The 24,119-nt window shown below is 41.4% G+C and overlaps 1 protein-coding gene across 3 annotated transcripts in view; it reads left to right on the top strand.

Moving 5' to 3' along the window:
• LOC138150690 (PABIR family member 2-like) overlaps positions 1-10,225 on the top strand; it is a 97,240-nt gene extending 87,015 nt beyond the window's left edge. The window contains exons 10-11 of one of the 3 annotated variants that reach the window (XR_011165634.1): positions 7,994-8,372; positions 9,294-10,225. Coding sequence is in view for 2 of the 3 variants with exons in the window: in XM_069074111.1 (XP_068930212.1) it covers positions 7,994-8,125; positions 9,294-9,390 (229 nt within the window). In the remaining variant the exon portion in view is untranslated. The remainder of the gene's footprint in view (positions 1-7,993; positions 8,373-9,293) is intronic. The other 2 variants (XM_069074111.1, XM_069074110.1) reach the window with 2 other exon arrangements.
• Positions 10,226-24,119: the final 13,894 nt, after the last annotated feature.

Genomic DNA, 24,119 nt, shown 5'->3' with positions numbered 1-24,119 from the left:
TAAAGAATTCCTAAGCCTGAATCATATAGCTAGCTGGCACAATGTAACCTTAATCAATCTGACAGCAAAATTCCAAACAATAGGCCATTTCATTCTAGGGTCATTGCCTGACAAAAGCTGCCCTTAGCTGGGTATGGTCATTCATAGCTTTGGCTATGACTACAGAGCTCATGACTTGCCCCTGTTGGTGGGAAGTTCTCTAAGTCAATGACCTTAGTAAACAGAATGGACAGAAGTTGGCCCAGAAGAAATGAAACCCAGAAACTGGTAATAGAAGCTTAACCACAAGGAAACAACCTTCTGTCAGCACCATGATCCTTCTGGGCCAGCTCTAGCTTCAGTTGCTAGTATAACCAAAGGTAAGTCTAGGCCCTTGGAAGCAGTGATTGAAATTAGATCAACAAGAGTGCTATGGCATACCTTTGTGGTTGCTAAATGATAACAGGAAAAGTTCATATGCCCTTGAAAAGAAGTGGAATGACCTAGGCCTAAACCCCGAAGAGATCGAAGAGAAAAGGACCTATATATACAAAATATTTATGGCAATTCTTTTTGTGGGAGCAAAGATCTAAAAATTAAAGGGATGCCCATTAGTTGAGGAAAAGCTTAATGCATTATGATATGTGGTTGTGGTAGAACATTATTCTGTAAAAATGATGAGACAGGGGACAGCTAGGTGGCGCAATGAATAGAGCACCAGCCCTGGAGTCAGGTGGACCTGAATTCAAATTTGGCCTCAAACACTTAACATTTATTAGCTGGGTGACCTTGGGCAAGTCACTTAACCCCAATTACCCTGCCTTCCCCCCTCCAAAAAAAAAAAAAGAGCAAAAAAAAAAAGATGAGAGTTTCAGGGAAACCTGAAAAGACTTGTATAAACTGATGCAGAGTGAACCAAGCAGAACCAACAATTATGCAAAAAAAAAAAAATCAACCCCACAAAAAAAGCCCCCACCACAGTCATAACTACAAACAACTTTAAAAGCTATAAGAACTCTGATCAACTCAATGATCACCCATAATTTCAGAAGACTGGTGAGGAAACATGCTTCCCATCTTATGACAGAGGTGATAGACTTGGGGTAGAGAAGAGACATATTCAAAGTGTTACAAAAGTCATACTACAGTTTAAAGCTATCAAAGCTTAAAACTTCACTATTATAGCTTACAAATGCACTAAGATTTTAATTTAAAAAATTAACTTTAAAAAAATTATTTTTTTTAGGGGCAGCCAGGTAGCACAGTGAGTAAGAGCACCGGCCCCAGAGTCGGGATGACCTGGAATCGAATCGGGGCTCAGATACTTAGCACCACACCCAGAAATAACTGGCCGTGTAACCTTGAGCAAGTTACTTAACCCCAATTGCTTTAAAAAAATTATTTTTTTTACTTTAAAAAATTATTAAAGAAAGGAAGTGGAAGGGGCCTCCTGTGACATTCTCCATTTTCTTCCCATTTTAAACCCTGTCCTTGTGGGAAAAGAGAAAAATTCAGTTCCTACTGAGTGCCTAGTGGGAAGTCATATAGGGGATATCCCCTCTCTAAAGCAGATTCCCATCTCTTTGAAGAGACTGAGTGGTTCCCCAGGAATGTAGAGGCAGCTATGTGGTACAGAGAATATGGTGCTGGGCCTGGAGTCAGGAAGTTCTGAGTTCAAATTTAGCCTCAGATATTTACTAGTTGTGACGCTGGGCAAATCACTTAACCCTGTTTGCCTTAGTTTCCTCAGTTCCTTGCATAATGGCGATAATAACAGCACCTACCTTTCAGAATAATTGTGAGAATTAAATGAAATAATATCTATAAAGTGTTTAGCACAGTGCCTGGTTACATAGTAGCCACTATGTAAATGCTTATTTCCCTTCTTTCTAATATACTAGTGTTGCCAAATCAAATCACTTACTTGAGCTACCTTAGTTTTATAAGATTACATTCTATGTCTTTTAGCCAAAATTTATATTTAGCAAAGATCTGATAATTAGCCAAGATCTTTACTGTTACTCCCCTGTTCTCACAGGTGTGGTGTTAGGAAGCTAATCCAAAGATCTGAAGGCTTCTTAGGAAATGTACATAATCAGAGCAACAGGACCTCTGTCAGTCCAGCCCCTGTTCCTTGTACAATGGTTTAGTCAGTATCCAAAAATCTTCCTAAGCTCCTTATATTTAATACTCAAAACTGCCCTTCCAGTTCATATAAGAAGGCAACATGGATTAAAAGAAGAGCCTGAACTTAGGGTCCAAAGACATGAGATGGAGGCTAAACTTCACCACTTCCTAGACCATGGGTCAATCACTTCCCCTCACCAAGCCTCAGTTTCCCCCTTTGTAAAATAGGGATAATACTGCTTGCCCTATGTAACTTATGGGGTTATTGTGAGGGTAACATGAGATTGGTCATAGAAATAACTTTCTAACCTGGATAAGCTGTTGGTCCTGCTGCTTTCCCCTTGTGGTTTTTGGTTGCCTCCAATTTATGAAGCTTGGGGCTCCCCCACAAAGGTAGAAGAAGTCAAGTTTTCACTCAGGATCCCAGCCATCAAAGGGAAGGCCCTAAGGAATCTCTCCTTGGTGATTTGTACTTCAATTCTCCTTATGGGTGAATTGAATCAACTCTCTTTATTGGGGCCCCTTTCAGGCCCCTTGGAGGAGTGGAAAGGGATCTGTGCTCATGCCATATAAATCTCCACATGATGGTTCTCATTATTTCTTTTTCTTCTCCCTGACACGAATGCAGACAATGAATGTTGGTTTGCCTGGTGATTTATGAGTTCCTTGGAAAGATGTTGCTCAGCTGAGATCTAAGAAACTTCAAGAGAGGCCTAGTATTTATGACATGTTTCTCCCAGCCACTGACCTCAAGTTTCATCAAAAGAAGCTTGGGGCAGCCAAAGCAAACAGTAGGGGGAGTTACACCCCATAAACTCTAGCAATGAGATTATCGCGCCAAATTCTGACTGAAGTTCAAATAGAAAGCAAGAAGGGAAAAAAAAAAATAACTCATTATCTTCTCTGTGAACCTGCTTCAACTACTGTTTTCCAGGCCAATGTTCGTTTAATGATGTAGCAACCACTACAAAATTTCAGTTACAAACTGGCAAAATGTCCCCATTGTGTGGTAGAGTGTGGGAGGTGCAGGGTGCTCATTCAACGTTCTTGGATACTAGCAAAGCGATCTTATGGGTAGGTTCAAAGAGAAGTCATCCATCTTTAAGGTCTTCAGTCTTCTCCTACACTTGGTCATTCCCAGTCTGACATAAAAGAGACCTCAGGATGAACCAAAAAAAAACCACCCCAACAGAGGAGCCAGATGAGACCTTTAAGATCATCTAGTCTACCTTCCTCACTTTACAGATAAGAAAACTGAAGGAGGCCCAGAGAGATCACATGATCTGCCCAGGGTTGTTCAGTTAGTGAGTGTCAGCAACATACAGGGATATGGGATAATCATATATCTTTGAAGGATAGGAGAAGGAAAAAGCAACCTGAAAGTTCTAGTACCTTGGAAGCACAACTGCTTGGAATTCAAAAGGTGGTAACGAGTCAAAAAAACTTTAATGCAGGTGCCAGCAACAAGAGGTCACTAGGGCTTTGAAAGTAACCCCCACCGTTCTGCTAAGGTAGCAGCATATGGAGTAGAGCAGTCTGAGTGTAAAGGAGATTGGGTAGCCTTGACTCAGCACGCCAACATGGTGGCAGCGGTACTGAGTTTCCATTCTTGTGTGCAAGTGGCATGGTTCCCTGGAAGTTAAGTCAGCTTAGTCAGACACTAATGGGATGTCTGTGTTCCCTTGGCCTCCACTGACTTCCTGTTGTCTGGGACTCCCAATGGCTTATCCCCTAAGCTTGAGGCAATAGCCCATGTTCTGGATTTTGCCCTTCCTCTTACTACACCAAACCTTATGTACCCTGTGTCCCTGCCCCTCCATGCTTTGCTAAGTGACTGGAGTAAATTGTACACTAATTCACAACAAAATGTCAGTGGGTGGCAATAATATTCATAGCTTTGCCTGACAAAGATAACAAATGGAAGAGAGAGGATTTAAATCCAAGTCTAGTGCTTCCCCTTCTTTTATTCCTATCCATCCCAACTAAAAAGTCACCTCCTTGGTAAAGTCTTTCTAGTTGCCTTGGCCAGGAACAACTTTTCCCATGAGAGGTGGTAAAGTGTTGGAGTCAGGAAAAACCTGGGTTCAAATACCAACTCTGACAGTTGTGTCCTGTGTGCCCTGGTGTGACCCTTAACAAATGACTTAGCCTCTCTGAGCCTCAGTTTCCTCATCTGTAAAATGGGGACAATATCTCCCACGTATATTATATTCAGAATTATAGGGGTAAGGCCAAAGGACTGTACTCTACCCAAAGGCTTGATGTTAAAGTAAATCTCCTCCCAAGAATCAACTAACTTGGCCGATTTCTCATTTCCAGTTTCCACCTTTGATCTGTGAGTCTTGTCATTGGAATCACTGGCACCTCTCCATCTTCTCGCTGACCAAACATCAGTTAGTCACCTAGCATTTCTGAAGTTGCTACCATGTGCCTGGCAACTGTGCTAAGTACTTAGGGAAAAGAGAGGCAAAAGATAGTCCTTGCTCTTAAGGAACTTAAAATCTAATAGAGTAGGGGTCGCTAGGTGGTGCAGTGAATAGAGCACTGGCCTTGGAGTCAGGAGGACCTGAGTTCAAATCCGGCCTCAGACATCTGACTCTTACTAGCCATGTGACTTTGGGCAAATCACTTAGCCCCAATTGCCTTCCAAAAAAAAATCTAATAGAGGAACTTAGTTTCACCCTTTCTGACTTTTGTAATTAGCTTTCCCCCAGCAAACTGAGGTCAGTTCTGTGGCCTCTCCTCTCTTGGCTTCCGGAAGCTCCCTAGCTGGCAATTGTTGGCCCCCTTTCTGAGTATTTCTGACTCCTGCTCCCTGCTGCCCTCTGCTCTCCTGGTTGACACCTCAAGTCCTAGGCCACCTTCAGGAAAAGGACACAGCCACTCCATCGAAAAACAGCTCCAGGTATTGACGTGGATATGAAAGAAATGCAAGCCATAGTCCTTGGCCCCACAAAGGAAGCGATGTGTGCTAAGTGTAATGAACATAGGAAGGGCCGCCGGCCTTAGAGGGAAGGTGAAAACAATGGAGGCTAAGGTGGTCAGGAAAAACTTCATGGAAGAGACGGGATCTGGACTGGGTCTCAAAGGGCCAGCAGAATCTCAACAGGTGAACAACAGAACAGGCTGAGCAACAGCATGAAATTACTGTCAAATAGAAGATCCATTTAACAGATGCTGGACAGGAAGTTCAGAGAGGGTAAGGAACTTGCCCAGGGTCACACAGCAAGTGGCAGAGGTGGGATTCAAACTCAGGTGCAACCCAGAGAAGGGGCCAATGTACCTTGGTAGAGGGAATTTCTTTACCTGAGAGTTCACTAGATTGATGAAATCACCCCTCTAGTCACTAGCCCCCATGTTTTGTACATTCCTCAGGTGTACATCTTGTCTCTCCAGGGAAAGTACAATCACCTTGAGGTTAGGGACTTTTATAGTTTGCAAATGCTTAAAATATGGTTGTTGAAAGACTGACTGATTAGACCACATCTAGAGCAATGGTGTCAAACTCAAATAGAAATGGACCACTGAACCATACACTGCAGGCTGCATAGTTACTTGGAAAACCACAAATTAATATTACCTGTTTATACTGTATTTTAATTTATTTTGTTAAATATTTCCCAATTACATTTTAATCTGCATTCCCCACATTAGGGAACACTACAGGCCTCAATGCAGCCACAGGCCCATGTGTTTGATACTTCTGATCTAGAACACTGTGCCAGGTTCCTGGTGCTACAGTTTAGGATAGACATTGATAAGATGGGGGCAACCAGGATGGTGAGAAGTTTGTGCCATCTAAGTATCAAAGTACCTGGGAATATTTAGCCTGAAGGACAGAAGAGTGTGGTGGTGGGATGTGAGTGCTGTCTTCAAATATTTGAAAGGCTGTCACACGGAAAAGGGATTACAGCTGTAATGTTTGGCTCAGAGGGCAGAACTAGGAGCAACCAAGATGTTTCAAAGAGGCAGATTTCTGAATCTTAGAAACAAACTGCAAACCATGAGAGCAAAGTATGGAATTAGTGGCTTTGTGAGGTACCGGATTCCCCCTCATTGATGATTATCCTCATTTTGGGGTGTGGGTTGTACTAGATGGCTGCTGAGCTCCCTTCTAACCTGGAAATTCAGTGATTCTGTGTGTCGAGCAACAAAGAAGCATGCCTCATGGCCCCAGCCCTGGGAGGGTTTGCAGTCTAGGTGGGCAAACAGCATTAGTCAATCATGACTTAAATGTGCCTAAAGTACAAAGTACAAGCAGGCAAAGATTCATGCAGTGCCAACTGTACGTGTGAGTGTCATGGGGACTCATGCAGCTAATGGAGCAATTTCTTGTTTAAAGGACAAAAAGGGCAATCTACACATGCTGGATTTTAACATGTGAGAACTGAGTCAAACACACTTTCTGAAATCTTTTATGTGAGGAAACTTCTTTTAACACTGAGATGCTGTGTTCTGCTGCTGGGGCCTGTGACTCAGTGAGAAAATGTACCTATCCCGCTAGTATTGCCCACACCTTTTGGCCAAGGTCACCCTATGCCCCCCAGGCACATCTCTTTCCATTAAGAACTTGCATGAGTTCAGAAATACACAATTCCAGCAGAACTGAAGAGGCTGGAATCGGATCTGGCAGCCCTACTACCAGGGCTAATGGCTGCATGGCTGAGCCTAAGGGGCATGGGGGCCCAGGGGTCCTTGTGTCCAGGTTGTGGCACTGTGGTCTCTCCACACCATCCCCAAGTCCATGAATTCTCCCATACAGTTCTAATGCATGGCCCAAGTTCAAGTTTTCTACTTACCCTGACACTCACGACTTGAGTACTCTCCCCCATACATGAATCACTGACAAGACATATTGCATGAATCACTGAAATCATCCTGTCACTAACTGACTCCCAAATCAAACTCTCTGGGCTTACTCCCCATACAAATGCTAAAATCAGCTTCCACCCCCATTCACTCATATTTCTTCATACTTATGACACATACTCTTCCAACTTGACTTAGCTATCTTTGCTGCTTTCTTGGTGGCTGTCTGATGATCAGCATGAACCCCTTAGGTTACATCCTGATGCTTCTAAATAGGCTGAGAGAATTGAAATCACCTACCACAGCTAACTTTCTCTTTCCTTTCCCACAAGTCACTTTAACTTCTTGGACACTCAGTTTACCATCTGTAATATGAAGAGGTTGGTTTATGAGATGTCTTCTAGGTCTAACTCTAGGATCCCATGTGTCACGTTATGTAAAGCACTTCTCATCACTGGGTCTAAGTTTCCTCCTCTGCAAAATGACAGGATTGGACCAGATAGCCTCTGAGGTGTCTTCTAGCTCTGGGTCTAGGATCCTATCCCCCTATGATCTGCTCTTGTCAAATGTGATGCCTTTGAGGGCGTGTTGGGGAAACTTTAGAGGATTTCCTGGTAGATGCATTCAGCAGGGCCAGGCAAAGGCTGTGGCAAATGTAGCTGTTGCTACAGAGCAAAATGAATGAATGAAGCATTTATTGAGCGCATATTATGTACAAAGCACAGTGTTAAGCCCTGGGGACATAAATAGAAAAGTCAGGGCCTGCTATCAAGAGTTCACATTCTAATGGAGGAAACAACACAAGAGAAGGTTTTGACTGCAAGTTGGATGGAAAGGTCCCATGGTCCTTGGAGCAAAACAGCAAAACAGCAAAGCAGATGGCAAGGCTCTTCGTTGATGTCATTTCCATGGATAATAATTGGCATTAAGTGGTGTGAGAAGGTGCATGATAAGAATATAGTTTTGCCCCTAGCTCCAGTGTTCAAGCCACCTTTTGGGGGCAGATGTTATTGTTTAATGACTTGTTCTACTAAGAAAGTGATTAATAATGTGATGAAATTGGGCTTCCTCTTCACAGCTTTGGATACAGATGGGCAAGGAACAAGTATATGGTGAACATGAACAGGATGCCACAAATTGCAGAAGAAGAGGTGCTTGAAAGCTTGGAAGTAAAGGACCCCAGCAGAGAAACATATGAACTGAATGAAAGGTGGGTTAGCCACATGGTGAGAGCAAGGCCAGGTGTTTTGCTAGTTGTTGGCAGTACAAAGATGAACTAGGCCCTGTACTCCTGGAATCTACATTCCTCTTCGGTGGGGTGGTGGTGGTGGCGCTGCAACTCTTAAAAAGAAAAGGCAAATATGAGGTCATTTGAGGAGGGAGAGAGCACTGCTGATTGAAGACATGAGACAAGTCTTCCCAGAGGAACTGGTACCTGAGATGAGCACAGGAAGTAGGTAAGAATTCTGAAAGGGAAAGATGGGGCCAGAGTGCCAGGTATGGGGAATGACTTGTGCACAGGCATGGACCCTGAAGAAGGACATCAAGTTTGGGTAATACTGAGTGGTCCAGTTTGACAACTGAGGCAGAAACAAGGTGCCATTGGACTGGAAAGGTGGACTAGAGCTAGATTGGACCAGGCATGGAATGCCAAGCTAGAGACAGTAGGAAGACACTGAAAATCTTTGAACAGAGGAGTGGTGTGGTCATACCTATTCCTTATGAAGATAATGTTGGCAGCCGGGCAGATTAGAGTTGGGAAAGACTGGAAGCTGGATGCCCATTTACAATGTTGTTACAATGGTCTGGGAAAGAGATAATAAACTAGAGCAGCAGCTATGTGAGTTGTAGAGGGAAAATTGACAGGACTTAGCAGGTAATTAAATATGGGGTGGGAAGGATGAGAGAGATGGAAGAGCCTAGAATGATTCCATGGTTACAAACGTGGGGAACTAGAAGGATGGTGGCACCATCTACACCAGTAGGGAAGTGGGGAGGAGGGAACTCTAGAGGAGAGAATGAGAAGTTCTGTTTTGGGCATATTGAATTTGACATGCCAATAGAAAATCCAGTTAGAGATGTTCAGTAAGCAGTTGGTGATATAGGCCTCTAGTTCAGGAGAATGATTAGGGCTAGACAGAGAGATTCAAGAGTTATCTGCTTAGAAATGATCATGGAACTTATGGAATCTAGGGAGGGAGAGTCTAGAGTGAGAAGAGGTACTGAGGGTACAGGAGTGACTCATTCACTCACCATATGGGCACCATACAGTAAATTGGAGGCGGGGCCCAAAGACTATCTTCTTCTCCTCCCCTTAGGTTTCTTGGCCCTGAGAAATGGGATTGGGGTTTTGGTCTTCTTTGCTTTGTTCTTTTCAGTTCTAGGTGCATAGAGTGGAATCACCAAGCCAGTAACTCAAGTAATGAAGACCCTGAAGCCCAAGATTCTAAGCCAGATGTTGCAACCAGACCATAAGAGACGCCCTGAGTAACCAGGATCTTAGAAAGCCAGCCCTGTGGGTGGGGATGGGGTTGCTTTTGATCTTGGAACTTGGTGGGACTAAATGTTATGTACAAACTGAGTTAAGCTGTGAATTTAATCCTCCTCCTCTTCCCAGAGACCCAAGTGATAGAGGAGGGATTATGCCCTTGATATGTTTTCGGGGCAATGTTTACATGTTTGTTCTTGTTGTACCTTTAAAGTAAATATTCTTTTGTAAAAGTTTAAAAGGGAGAGAGAGAGAGAGAGAGAGAGAGAGAGAGAGAGAGAGAGAGAGAGAGAGAGAGAGAGAGAGAGAGAAGAGGTTCTGGGACAGAACCTGGTTTGAAAGCACGTCCCCAGTTACTTCCTGAGATCCTCACACGGCATGGATTAAAATAGTGAGAGATTTAAAGCTGAATGGGACCTTAAAGTCCCAATGCTCTCATTTAACAGCTTTGGAAACTAAGGCCCAAATAAGTTAAGTGACTTGCTCAGGATCAGATTTGATCCCAGGTCATATTGGGCCCAATCCTCTCTCCCTATCCTGCTCACCTTTTTCTGGCCATGCCTCCTTCCTAAAAAGCTATGCTCAGAATTATCCACATTATTCCAAATGAGATCTTATGGGGGCATAGTGCAGCAGGTCTAGCTATTATCATTTTCTCTTGTGTAATATGCAACTCTTAAGATAGAATTATCTTTTTTGTGCTACTTTACACTGTTGATTCATAGCAAGCCTACACTCCCTAAAGATCCTGTATTTATTAATTGGTGTTTTTTTAAATCTGTGTGTATAACTTTACATTTACCCCTATTAAATTTCATCTGCTTGGTTTCAGCCCGTTGTTTTAGTCTGTTGAGAGTTCTTTTTGCCTTCTAACCCTGTCATCCAACATGGTAGTCACCCATTTGAGCTTCATGACATCTGCAGGTTTTACTAACATTCCTTCTACGCCTTCTTCCAAATCATCAATAAAACATCAAACAGCAGGGGATCAAATACAAACCTCTGGGTCCACTAGAGACCTGCCTCCAAGATGACATCAATATATTCATTATCACTCTTTTGATCTGGTATGAATATCCTTCATGCCTAGAACTACCAGTAAATTCTCCAGATTATATTATGATGGTGGTTTTTTGGCGGGGGGGGGAGCAGAACGGGAATGAGCAGCATTTTTGATGATACTAATACAAGCCCAACCTTTTGGTGGTGGTTATGTCTGGGAATAAGACAACCCCCAAATCACAAGAGATCACTTCAATGAAGTTGAACAGAGATCTCTTAAGCACTCAATATCAGGTAACCCAAAGGACAATGGACACAATGACACAACAACAAAACAAGAAGAGTCAGGCAGCAATATATTTACGAATAAAGACTTGCATAAAAGAAAGTATATTAGAGATAGCATGAAGGACACATTTGACCAGAGAAACAGGTAGACCCATTAATCACACAACAGGAACAAAGATTAAAAAGGTGGACTGGCTACCTGAGGACTGCACTGTACCTGGAGAAAGTGAGATTTAAAACATAAATTTATTCTGAACTTAAAAACCCCAAAAGGTGTTTCCATACAGAACACAAAAAAGATTATATATGAAATCATTTCACATTGCTTGCCTTTATTTTAAATGTATATAATAAATTCTACTTATTACTTTCAAACCAGCCCTGCTCATCAGTGTTTCCGTCAGAACTTCCTTCCCTTCTCTTCCTTGCCTTTAAAAAATGTTTCAATGGCCCTGTTTTCTTTTTGCATCACTATAGCTAACTACTTCTCTCCTGAACCTCCCCCTTTACAATTAACCCAAAGAAAAAAGTAGGGGCAAAGAGAGGAAGTGCTTCAAATGGATAAGCATAGCCAAGCAAAACAAATCCAACAGGGGCCAAGTCCCAAAATGTCTCTCTTTTTGCACCTTGTGTCTAGCACTCCTCAGCCAGAGGGCCTCTGAAGACACAATTGGTCATTGCAATGCTTCAGTCTTTCACAGGTGTTTTTCTTAACAATGTCGTCCTTGAATAATTTGTTTTCCTGATTCTGCTCATTGTGCCAATTCACACTGTGAAGGATGCCCTAAAATCATCTCTTTCATAATTTCTTACATAGTAATAATATTCAGTAGCATTCATATAACACAGTTTGTTCAGCTGTTCCCCAATTGTCTAAGAGGCAATCTAAGGTACCACTTAGGGCTGCTTCATGGCACTGCTATGGATAAAATGCTGGGCCTGGAGTCAGGAAGACTCATCTTCCTGAGTTCAAATCTGGCCTCAAATACTTCTTAGCTGTGTGACCCTGGGCAAGTCACTCCACCCTGCAGTTCCTTTTCTGTAAAAGGACCTGAAGAAGGAATGACAAACTATTCCAGTATCTTTGCCTAAAAAACCCCAAATGGGGTCACAAAGAGTCAGACATGACTAAACAACTTCCCTACTTAGAGCATCAACTATTTGATGTGGCCTTTCTTATTTAATTCTCAGCACACTGTAGGTGCAAAATAAATGTTTACTGTAATATATTGCATTATATTGTTCTGGAGGTGACAACATGCCAACAGACATGTACAAACAAGCTATATATAGGATGAATTGGGAGTAGTGTGAGAGAAGGGGCTGAGAACAAGGAAGATTGGGAAAGGCCTCTTACAGAAAGTGAGATTTTGGCACCTATATTAACAAAGAGTACTGGCTTTGGAAACACAAGATCTGGGCTCAAATCCTGCTTCTAATACTTATAACCTAACTAACCTTGAGCAATTAATCCTTTAGCCACTATGAACCTCAGTTTATTCATTTGTAAAATTAGGGGGTTGAACTAGATAGCATCTAAAGGGACTTTTAGCTCTAGACCTATGATCCTGAGTCTTTTAAAAATCTGAGGTGATCAATGAATTCCCTGTAGAGGTACATAAGTTTCATTAACTAGCTCCTTTCTTTGAGAGAATAGTTTCTGTTTCTCTTCAGAATTTCATTTTTGAAAGCTTTCTTCCCATCCATGTTGGGCTAACTTTTCCTGTAGCACGTCAGTCCACTGGACATATTATTTAAGTCCTTCTCTCTCAAAATCGAGAGTGAATGTCACACTATACCTTATCTACTCCAAGGCTCCCATTATGTCTACTCAAGCAACAAGCAAGATCTTCACTGTTGATCGGGATCTGATCCAGTACAGCAGTTACCTTTTGAAGGATGAGAAGAATAATAAGGAAGACCTGTTCCACTGTTGCTAGATGTTTACTCCAACATACATTCCAGACAACCAAAGTCACACATCAGTATAAGGCCATGGCTTTGTGTAAGGGCTATTTCCCATAGTTCTCATCTAATTCCTCCTTCTGTCCTGTCAGTCTGTAGTAAATTCTCACAACATCACATTTATCACCACCCAACCATATCTAAATACTTATTTTTTAATATGTTTTCTCTTTTAGGTACCTAGATGTCCTCACATAAATGTATCTTTTTAATATACAAAGTTACTTTACCTCCTCTTTTATCTATTCAATTCCTTTGACTCCAGTCATGATCTCTAGTTCAAGTCATTTATTACTTGACCTTTATGTAGTTGCATATCAACATCAGAGGGCACAAGTTTCATCGTTGTCCCTCTTACTGGATATTGTCTGCCATGAATTGCTGGTCCTCCTATATTATACCAGATGCCATGTGTATGGAATGTATGTAGGTAGTTTTCTCCCTCCTCCTTTCTCAGCTTAAATTACTTTTTTTTGCCTTTTGGAGGGCAATTGGGGTTAAGTAACTTGCCCAAGGTCACACAGTTAGTATTTTTGTGTTCAGTGTCTGAGGCCAGATCCAAACTCAGGTCCTCCTGACTCCGGGGCTGTTGCTTTACTCACTACACCACCTAGCCGCCCCGCTTAAATTACTTTTGACAAAATTCCAGGAAAAGATTTTTGTCAACTCTTATTATGAAAAAATTAGAGCTACTTTATGATATCATTTGCATTAGTCCATCTTAATGTCTAAAACCATTTCCAACTGATTTCACGCACCTAAAACTTTCTGAGAAACCCTTGTATTTCAACATCCACACAACTCCCTCTTCTCTTTTTACAATTCTACACCCCATACCCTGGACATAGAGAATATTTCGTTGGTTAATTATCCTTTCACTACCCACACCACAGAGATATGTGAAGAAAGTACTTTGTGAACCTTAAAGTGTTAAAGAAATTATTAATTATTCATAGTATTTTGTTATTAATAAAAACATTGACTTTCAGAGTAAGCAATGTATATATAGTAGAAAGTCTACTGGATTTGGAATTGAAAAGTCTGAAATGAAATCACAGCACTACTGTATACTGGTTGTGTTACCTTGGGTGAATAACTTCTTTGGCCCTCATTTCTGCATTTGGCCAATACAGGGGCCAGACTAATTGTCCACTGAGGTCTTTTCCAACTCTCTAGTTACATTCCTAGAATTCTCTTCCCAAAGTCATCCTAGAAATGGCAAATTGCCTGTAGGAATTCTGTCTACCCTTGTGTTAAGTCTTCCAGACAGTTTCTGGTTTCCAAACACCCATCCATGTGAGGTGGCCCTGGCATCAGCACATAGACTAGAGACCTAGAGAACAACCTGATGCCAAGAAACCCCTACTCCCTAACATGGACTTTCCAAGCTTCTCACTTCTAATTGCCTTTTCCCCTACCAGGAGCCCTCCAGGCCCTGAATGTGAGCTCAGTCTTCCTTAGGGAAATATTTTCCCCTTTTAAAGAGTAGAATAGACAAATCAGGGGATACCTGGGCCCACTTCCTTGACAGGGAAACCTAGGAGAGGGTGTTAGGGAGTGGGAGAGGCAGAAGGGGAGGGAAGAGTGGGGCTGGGATGGATTTACTGGCTTGTTCTGCTCTCACATTTGTATTTACCCAGCTGGGCCTCCTGCTGCCCAGGGTACCTTGCCTCTGCAGAGCCTGCCTGGTTCCAGGAAGCAATGGCAGAGAAGACCCTTGGCCAGCCAGTCATTGGCCAAATCACCAGGTCAGCAGAATGTATCTTCAGGACCACCCCCCTGCCCCCTGCTTGGCTCAAGGTTCTGGGCCCCTTTCCCCAACCCTCAGGCCCCACTGCGCTGTGGCCCTCATATCCTTTACTCTCATACTCCCTAATCAAAACCTGTCCTCAGGAAAAGATCTGAAACTCATTCACATGAAGAGGTAAATGATTGATGAGAGCTTTAAATCTTCACTCTCCAAGGAGTTACATTCAAAAGAGCAATTTTAATCTTAAACTAAAGGAATGAAGCTCTAATGGCAGAATTTAAGGAATTAGCCAATGGCAGGCAAAGAGAAATCCCATTGTGTAGGTAGCCATCTACTCACTCAATGCATGTCATGCTTGCCCTAGGCACGGAATTGTGGTTTTCATACTAGGAAGTTGGAGGGGGCAGAGAGAGACTTTAGGCCTTAGATGGGCTAGGATATATTAAAAAAAAAAAAAAGAATGGATGTTTTTGAGGACTGCTTTTGGAGCTTTCATTTCTAATGTTCTCAAAGTCTGAAAGAGTGCTTGGGAAATGATGGTGCAGACATAAAAGTTAGAAAAATTATATAAGTTAAAAAGTGATTTAAAAGACCTTGGAAGTCATTTAATCTGATCCTCTCATTTTACAGAAGAGGAAACTGAGGTCCAGAGAATTTAAATGTTAGTAGTTGGCATATCAGCATGATACCTACGCCAACCATTGGTTCAAAAACAAAGAAAAAGGGGCTAGAGCTGCCTGGAGTTCATGTTGGGGGACACGATCAAGGATGATTGTTACTATGACATTTTCTGAGTATACATATATAGACATATCTATATACATATATACGTGTATGTATATATTGATGGATATATCTATATCTAGCTGTCCGTCTGTCTGTCTGTCTATCTATCTACCTACCTACAGAGAGAGAGAGAGTAGGGGCTAGGGTGCCAGGCCTGGAATCAGGAAGGCTTCTCTTTCTAAGCTCAGATCTGGCCTCAGACACTAGTTGTGTGAACCTGGGCAAGTCACTTCACCCTGCTTGCCTCAGTTTCCTCATCTGTAAAATGAGCTAGAGAAGGAAATGGCAAACTACTCCAGTATCTTTACCAAGAAAACCCCACATGGGGTCATCAAGAGTCAGACATTACTGAAAATGACTAAACAACAAAGAGCTGACAGGAATCACAGAAATCATTGAGTGCAACTGCCTTCTTTTATTTTTACAGAAGAGGAAACCCCACCAGACAGGTGTGACTTATTCAAGAATAAATGACTTATTCAAGGTCACACAGTTAGTTAATAGTCTTGGAATCTAGGTTTGTTATTTCCTAATTCCTGCCTGAAGCAAGTAAACTATAATAAGTTAGTGGGATGGAAAAAGAAAAAAGCAGGCAAAGGAAGACTGGGGTGACTCCTTAGAGAATGCTAGACTTCCATGTGAATGACTCACAGATTCTCCCCCTTAAGAGCAGGAACTTTGCTTTGTATCCAGTGCCTAGCTCAGTACCTAACACAAAGTAAGTCTTTAAAAATGTTTAATGAATGGAATCGACACAGTTGCCAAGTCCTATCAATTCTACCTCTTCAATATCTCTCACATTTATCCCCTCTTCATTCCTACTGTGACTGCCATTGTTGAAACCCTCAATTCTTCTTACCTAGATCACTGTAATAGCCTTCTAACTGCTCCTCTGGCCTTGAGTCACACTACTGCCCAAAGAATTTTGCTAATTATTCTGTCACTCCTCTCCTCAAAAACCTTCAGTGGCTCCTTTTTCCTATCAAAGAAACCAGAAACCTCCTGATCCTGACATTTAAAGTCTTCCACAAGCTGGCTCCAACTTGCCTTTTCAGCCTCACCTCATAACCATTTTTATACTCTCTCTGCCTACTAGTCTACTCTCTGCCTCTAGTTTTCACTTTGCCACCTTCTGTTTCCATGGCTTTGCTCAAGCAAATGGAAATGAACTCCCTTCTTCACCAATCTGGATCTGACTTTCTTCAAGGCCTAACTTAGGTGTCAATTTCTCTACCCCCTGTCCTGTCAAAGTGACAGTGAACATCTTTCCGTATTAAAATTTCTCATGATACACTGACGAAAATTTCTCCGTCATCCCTGTTACACTCTCTTGTATCATGATTATATTTGTGTGCAGGTCTTTTCCCCTTTTCAATTGTAAGTTCCTTTAGAGTAGTCTTCATGTCATATTTATCTTTCTATCACTATCTAGTAGCACTGACTTTACCTTGCACCTAGTAGGCACTTAATTTTAATTGTTTAACTCTTTGATTGCTCAATTCAATTCAATACTGGATGGTCTAAAATCCTAATATAGCTCTTATGTGAAAAATGCCCTCTTGATATGAAGGACCCAGGTTTAGAACCTTTCACTTATATGGCTAATTGCTCCCACCTACAGGGGATCTGGGACTTTACTATCTGGCCCTCCCCCAAGGTAGTCACTGTGATCCTTACAAACACTCCAGTTCACAAAGCTTCAGAACATATAGTAACCTTGTTTAAAACAGTAAGGGAAAAAAGAACTTGCATCTGAGCCCAGAGAGAGTACAACAGCCCTCTTTCACCTTCCAATGGACCTCTACTTTCCCTCCTAGAGGAGGGGTAGTCATGGACCTACCCTAGGTAAGGCTCTGGCAAAAGGAAGTATGACTTGGGGTTCAATCTACCATGTTGGTGCTCCATGACCACTTGGCTCCCTTTTCATGTTGCTCTCTAACACCACTATGGCTCCCTGCTTTGCTGCTAGTTACTGCAGGTACTAGTCCTTTTTCTCGTCTCCCTGCCTGTCTGGCTCCCCATTTTGTTGAGTTACTACTGTTCCAGGTTCGAGTTCATTTACCAATCTCTCTAATACCCTGTTTTGCATCATTGGTCCACTGGCCACAGTCCTTTCCTTTACCTTTCTCTCTCTTCTCTACTCCCTTCCCTTACCGCACCTTCCCCCTCCCATCCCCCCTTCCCCTCCATTGCTGGACAAATCCCCAAGACCACAGAAAGAGAAGAGGCTGGATCAGAAGCAAACCATGCAAATGCTTCTAACTAAGTAGCTCCTTACATACAGGCCCTGCATCTAGAGGCAACAGATGTCTACAGTTCTTGCTATAATGTATCAGCTAGAGAAATCAGGCATGATAGGAAAAAAGACCATGTCCACGTTGACACACCTGAGCCCAGGAGAATCTCAGCTTGGGTTTAGGGGTAATTAAGCGTGCTTGTTTTCTAGGTTCTTGAAGTCATATTGATTTGTCTTTCAAATGCTGCCAACCAAAATGACTTGAGCCGTGATCTATTGTCTTACCATGAGGTCATGTTTCCTCACTGCTTTTTTGGCTAAAAAAGACTAGGCAACAGTAGCCCTTTCTTATTGAATTAGTTCATTTTGTACAAATGAAGTAACATTAAGGATTGTGGCCAGTCCGTGTCACCTGCCAAAATGGTATCTACAGGCATTCACTATCTCAGGAACAAATTTTAAACCAAATTTAGGAAACATAATGCTCTTTATGAATAGTAATATGTATCCACCTTACATTCCTTCCTTCCCACTTTAATTTCTTTTCATAAAGCATACATTAATCAAAAGTATAGCTACAAAGCATTTTAATACTTAATGTTTTCATATTAAGAAAACTGCCTTTGACCTTTTTTATTTTAATTTTCATAACAGAATTCTGGTTTTCTTCTCTGTTCTCTTCTGACTGAAGCTTTTTTTTCTGGAATAAGATGAAGGAACAAAATAGGAAGTTTATGTGAAGATCCAAGAATTTCTGCATCCCAGCAGAACATCTGGAAATGCAAGGCCATCCACAGAGGACTAGAAAACCAAACTACATTATGTGCAGGATGAGCGGAAGGTTCTGAGGAGAAGAGTGATATAATCATTAGCAAGATTCCTTGGGCAATGGTGTAAAGGATGTGTTCAAGAGAGCAAAGTGCGAGTAGGAAGGGCATTTCTGGCATTGGGGTGGGCAGTCAAAGAAACTTAATTCTCTTTCGGAAGACTATAACTCCTGTGTTCTGAATGGAAAAGGACCATCATCACAGAAGTTCATGCTGCTGACATGTCAACACATGGTGGGTATAATTCCTCTCTCTCTGAGCTTCTCTTAAGTTACAGGTAGCACAAATCTGGTTCCTTCCTTATGCACAAAGTCATAAAGGAGCTCTATAGTTTAATAACAAAAGTGAAGAATCACTTATTAGCAGATTAGGAGGATCCATGGCAATGCCAAGATACTCAGTGAAGCCTTAGAGCAAAAAGTTGATTCAAGGGATCTTAACAACTGGCAGGCTTGGTTAGGAGCCATAGGACTTTGGAGAAGTCATGATAAACCCTATAGAAGCTAGCAAAGATTTAGGGTGAGTTAAATCTACTCAAGTCTGCTGAGAATCAAGGTATCCTGAGAGAATGGGAACAGTTGAAAGTCCTATGATTGAGAGAGTAACATGCATTTCCATTCAATTATGCTTTCCTATTTTTTAAAAAGACGTTATTACATTAAGGGCTGAACATAAATATTAACTACCATTATCATAAGCATATTTAACTATTTAAATTCAAATTTAGAGAAAATGTGAAGACCCCCATATGCCCAGGTACAAATAAATATCTTTCTCATTTATGTGTAACCATTATCAGTCACCCATCTATCCCTTGTTTTACCCAGGCTTTCAAAAACCAAGTCTCTCTGACTTGTCCTAATCTTTTATGTTAATGTCTAAACTTCCCAGAAAGTGTGAACAATACCAGTGGTCTTCTGTCAGCTTTGTATCAAAAGCCCTTGCAAGGAAGACTCCTTCTGGACTTTGAAAAACTTACTGGTGACAGGCCTACTGAGCTACTCACACCTTATTAGAGAAAAGACTATCATTTACTCTTCTTAACTCTCAGGTAATGCTTAATCTCAAGAAGCAATAATAGAAAAAAGAAAAGGAAAAGTTATAGAGCAGTAGGATGCTTTGCAGGAAACCCTGGGATCATTTACCTAGTCAGAAAAAATTTTTTTTTCCTCTGCCTCTGACCATCCCTTCAATTTCACTTTTTAAGGACTTCACTTTGAGAACTTTAACTAGGATTAGGACAGCTAGGTGGTACAGAGGAGAGAGGGCTGGGCCTACAGTAAGGAAGACTTGAGTTCAAATGCAGTTTCAGACACTTCCTCGCTGTGTGACCCTAGGCAAGTCACTTAACCCTGTTTGCCTCCATTTCCTCCTCTGGAAAATGAACTGGAGAAGGAAATGGCAAACCACTCCAGTATCTTTGCCAAGAAAACCCCAAATTGGGTCACAGAGTCAGAGCCAATTAAAAACAAGTCAACAACAAAGGGCAATTGAGACATTATCTCAACTCATTAATATTCTTTTTTTTTTTTTAAGTCATCAATATTCTTAATGGTATATCCCTTTCAGGAGAGGCATGCTTTTCTCTAGTGGTTGGGGCACAATAACTTCCCAAAGTAGGCAGAATAATACTATCCCTGTACTTCTAGACTTAATAATTCTCTACTTACCTGCTCTATGTGGAAGGAACAAGTCCACTCCTTCGCTGGGCCCTGGGCTGCCTTCTTAGGATTGCATCACTCTGTTACTCCTGTCCCAATCCCCAAGCCCTATGGAGGTGGAGGCTGGACTCTCTGGGCACAGACAGACCACCATCTGTCCTTTCATGACTGTACCTGTGGTCAGATTGTACTCTCTGCCACTACCACCATCAATAACTGCCAACTGTTTTTGCCTTGGTAAAAAGAATTCCCAGTTAATTGTTCTACATAGCCTCAGTGATCACTCAGTTTATCAGAACATAAGTTTTGGAACACATTTAAAAAGAACACAATATAGATGTAATAACTGAGCTATGTGGTTTTATAGTACCACACAGTCCTACACATTTTTAGCTTATATTTGTTCTGTTTAATAAGCTGCCAGGTACAAACAGATGCAATCTATGCCAATTTGGAAATAACTGAGGCCGTGTGGTACAGTGAAAAGAACAATGGACATGTAGTCAAAGGATCAGGGTTCAAATTCCATCTCTATCTACCTGGGTAATTTTGCACAAGTCACTTCCAGAGAGGGAAGCCAGTTCCCTCATCTGCAAAATGAGTGAGTTATACAAAATGATGTTGAAGATTCCCTCCAGCTCTAGATCTGATCCTAGGCCATGGTTGTTTTAAAAATTTTATGTTTATTTTTAGTTTACAACATTCATTTCCACAAGATTTTGAGTTACAAACTTTCTCCCCGTCTTTCCCCTATCCACCACCCCAAAACAACGATCCCATTGTATACCCCCTCCCCCAATCTGCTCTCTCCTATATACTTCCCCATCCCCCCTCCAACTTACCAGTAGGGCAAGATGGATCTCCATACCCCATTGGCCTGTATATCTTATTTCCCAGTGCATGTAAAAAAAAATAATAAATTTTTTAAACATTTAATTTTAAAACTTTGAATTCCAAATTCCTTCTTCCCTCTTCTCTTCTTCTCATCTTCCCTCTTCACCCACCCTTACTGGGAAGATAAGCAATTCAATATAGGTTGTACATGTGTAGTAAGGCAAAACATTTTCGTAGAGGATATATTATGACACTCTACTACCCTTCATCCTATCCCGCCCCACACTTGCTCTATTTTCTACTTTGACCCTGTCTCTTTTCAAAAGTGGGTGCTTCTAACTACCCTCCTCCCCCAATCTGCCCTCCCTTCTGTAATCCCCCCTCTTATTCCCTTCCCCTCTACTTTCCTGTAGGGCAAGATACCCAATTGTGTATGTTATTCCCTCCTTAAGCCAAATTCAATGAGAATAAGGTTGACTCATTCCCTTTTGCCTTCCTGTTCTTCACCTCCATTGTAACAGTTTTCCATTGCCTCTTTTATATGAGATAATTTACCCTATTCTGTCTCTCCCCAACCCCTCTCATTATATTCCTCTCTCACCTCTTAATTTTACTTTTAAAATATCATCCCTTCCTATTCAATTGATCCTGTGTCCTCTGACTATGTATACATGTACACATATATACACATACTTACATATGTATTCATATGCACATATACCCTCCTGTATAGACATATATATGTATATATGTATGTATACATATACATATACATTTATATTCCCTTCAATTATCCTCATATTGAGAAAAGTTTCATAAGTTACAATTATCATTTTTCCATGTAGGAATGAAAATAGTTCAACTTTGATAAGTTCCTTATGATCTCTTTTCCCTATTTACTGTCTCATGTTTCTCTTGCTTCTTGTATTTGAATGGCAAATTTTCTATTCAACTCTGGTTTTTTCATCAAGAATGCTTGAAAGTCCTCTATTACACTGAATGACCATATTTTCCCCTGAAACATGATACTCACTTTTGCTGGGTAGGTGATTCTTGGTTTTAATTCTAGTTCCTTTGATCTCCAGAATATGATATTCCTTTCTGGCGCTAAAACTGCAGGCTTACTGCTCCTGGGCTCGGCTCCCAGCACACTGCAATGGACCCTTCTTGCCAGCCTGCCAGGCTGCCTTCAGCAGGAGATTTGTTTCTCTCTGTCACTTTGGGGGTTCTGTAGCTCTGAAGTTTGTTTAGAGTCATATTTTGTAGGTATTTGAGGTGGTTATGAGGGGAGCCCATGGAGTTTTCCTGCTTCTATGCTGCCATCTTGGCTTTGCCCCCCCCCAGGCCATGTTTTTAAGATTTTTTGAAGAGGAACAGGGATAGAAGGAACAACTAGACCTATGATTTGCAGGTTGGCACCTTCTCTTCACTCATATTCTCACAGAATTTGACTAGAGCACATAGAGGTTTGATGAATTGCCAAGGGTCACTTAAGCCAGTATGTATCAGGGGTAGGACCTAAAGGCAGGTCAGAAGATGATTGAAAAAAAAAATCAAAGAGGGTATTAAAACTTTTTTTTATAGAAGACCAAGAGAACATATCTCTTCTCTGGAAAATTAATTACAAGACTTGCCCACACATATACAGAGGGTATCTTTTATATTAATAGAAAGGAAAAAACCCAAAATTTCACAAATAATTTCTAGAGCAGACCACATCTTTAGTCAAACCAATGAATGAAAGATGCCAAGAATCAATATCATGGCATGTTTATTGTTTGTTGATTATTAAAAAAAGCATTTGACTCACTAGTACAAAATGCAGATTTAAAAAGTCTCTTCCTAGGGGGCGTCCAGGTGGCACAGTGAGTAAGAGCACCGGCCCCAGAGTCGGGAGACCTGGGATCAGTTCTGGCCTCAGATACTTGGCACCCACACAAAAATAACTGGCCTTGTAACCTTGAGCAAGTTACTTAGCCCCATTTGCTTTAAAAAAAAATTAAAAGTCTCTTCCAACAAGGTATTTCTCATTCATATATTAAGGTCCTGTAAGATTTTTTCATAGTGATACCTTTTAAAACTTCTTTATTGGGGCGGCCAGGTAGCACAGCGAGTAAGAGCACTGGCTCCAGTGTTGAGAAGACCTGGAGATCGAATCCCGGGCTCAGACACTTAGCACCCACCCAGAAACACCTGGCCGTGTAACCTTGAGCAAGTTACTTAACCCCAATTGCTTAGGGGCGGCCAGGTGGCTCAGCGAGTAAGAGCACCAGCTCCAGTGTCGGGATGACCTGGATCAAATCCGGGCTCGGATACTCAGCACCACACCCAGAAATAACTGGCCGTGTAACCTTGAGCAAGTTACTTAACCCCAATTGCTTTAAAAAAAAAAACTTCTTTATTATTCTTGGTTTTTTTGTTGTTGTTTTGTGTTTTGTTTTGAAACATGGCTGATGTGGAAATGTTTTGCATGGCTGCACATGCAGAACCTATATCAAACTGCTTGCTTTCTCAATGAGGGAGGAGGAGAGGGAAAGAGAACTTGGAACTCAAAATTTTTTTAAAAAACAAATCTTAAATAATTGGGGTTTATATGTAATTGAGAAAAAATAAAAACGAATAATTGAAAAATGCAATTGGAAAATGCTTAATTAACAAAATAAATGAAATTACAATATACCATAGGTAATGTTAATTTATGGTTTCTAAGTCAATATCCTACCGACAGGGATCCATTTCTATTTGAGTTTGACATGACAGGGAGATAAACTATTCCATTTAGTTTGTCATGTGATCCAATGAGTTAGTTGAACTAACTCAGTAATCTTGGACAGATCCTACAAGTGGACAAGGAGCTGGGCCCAGAATGGCCCAGGAATCAGGAAGAAGAAAACAGAGTAGATTGCATTTAGAAAATGTTGCCATGCTTTAAATTACCCCAAGCACCTACGTGAAAGAAAAACCAATTTTTTTGAAGACCAGTGTTCCCTTAGTGACACTAAATGGCTACCAATTATAGAACAAACAATTTGTGAACAATCAAAACTATATGTGAACCAAAGTGCAATGCTGAGCATAAGTAAAGCTCTGGCATATTAGCAGTGATGGCGTGTATAACTATTGGCATTAAAGGAAATGTGTAGTGGGACAAGCAGGTGGGCTAGTCATTCAGCAAGAGCTGGACAGCCTGAGTGCTGGACTGGTTAAAAGGCCTAAAGCAAAGCTTCTAGTTTCCTCCTCTGTAAAAGTTGGGAAGAGATGACCTTTAAAACCCCTTCCTCTTCTAATATTCTATAGGAACCTTCAGAGTTAGAATGGAGGGCAGAAGAGACTTAGACAATCTCTACTAATGAGAATTCATATTGCC

This window comes from Petaurus breviceps, unplaced genomic scaffold (assembly GCF_028583685.1).
Source record: "Petaurus breviceps papuanus isolate PSGF00001 unplaced genomic scaffold, PetGlider_PUasm1.0 90881, whole genome shotgun sequence".
Classification (NCBI taxonomy): domain Eukaryota; kingdom Metazoa; phylum Chordata; class Mammalia; order Diprotodontia; family Petauridae; genus Petaurus; species Petaurus breviceps.
This window is presented reverse-complemented; position numbering and strand designations above follow the sequence as displayed.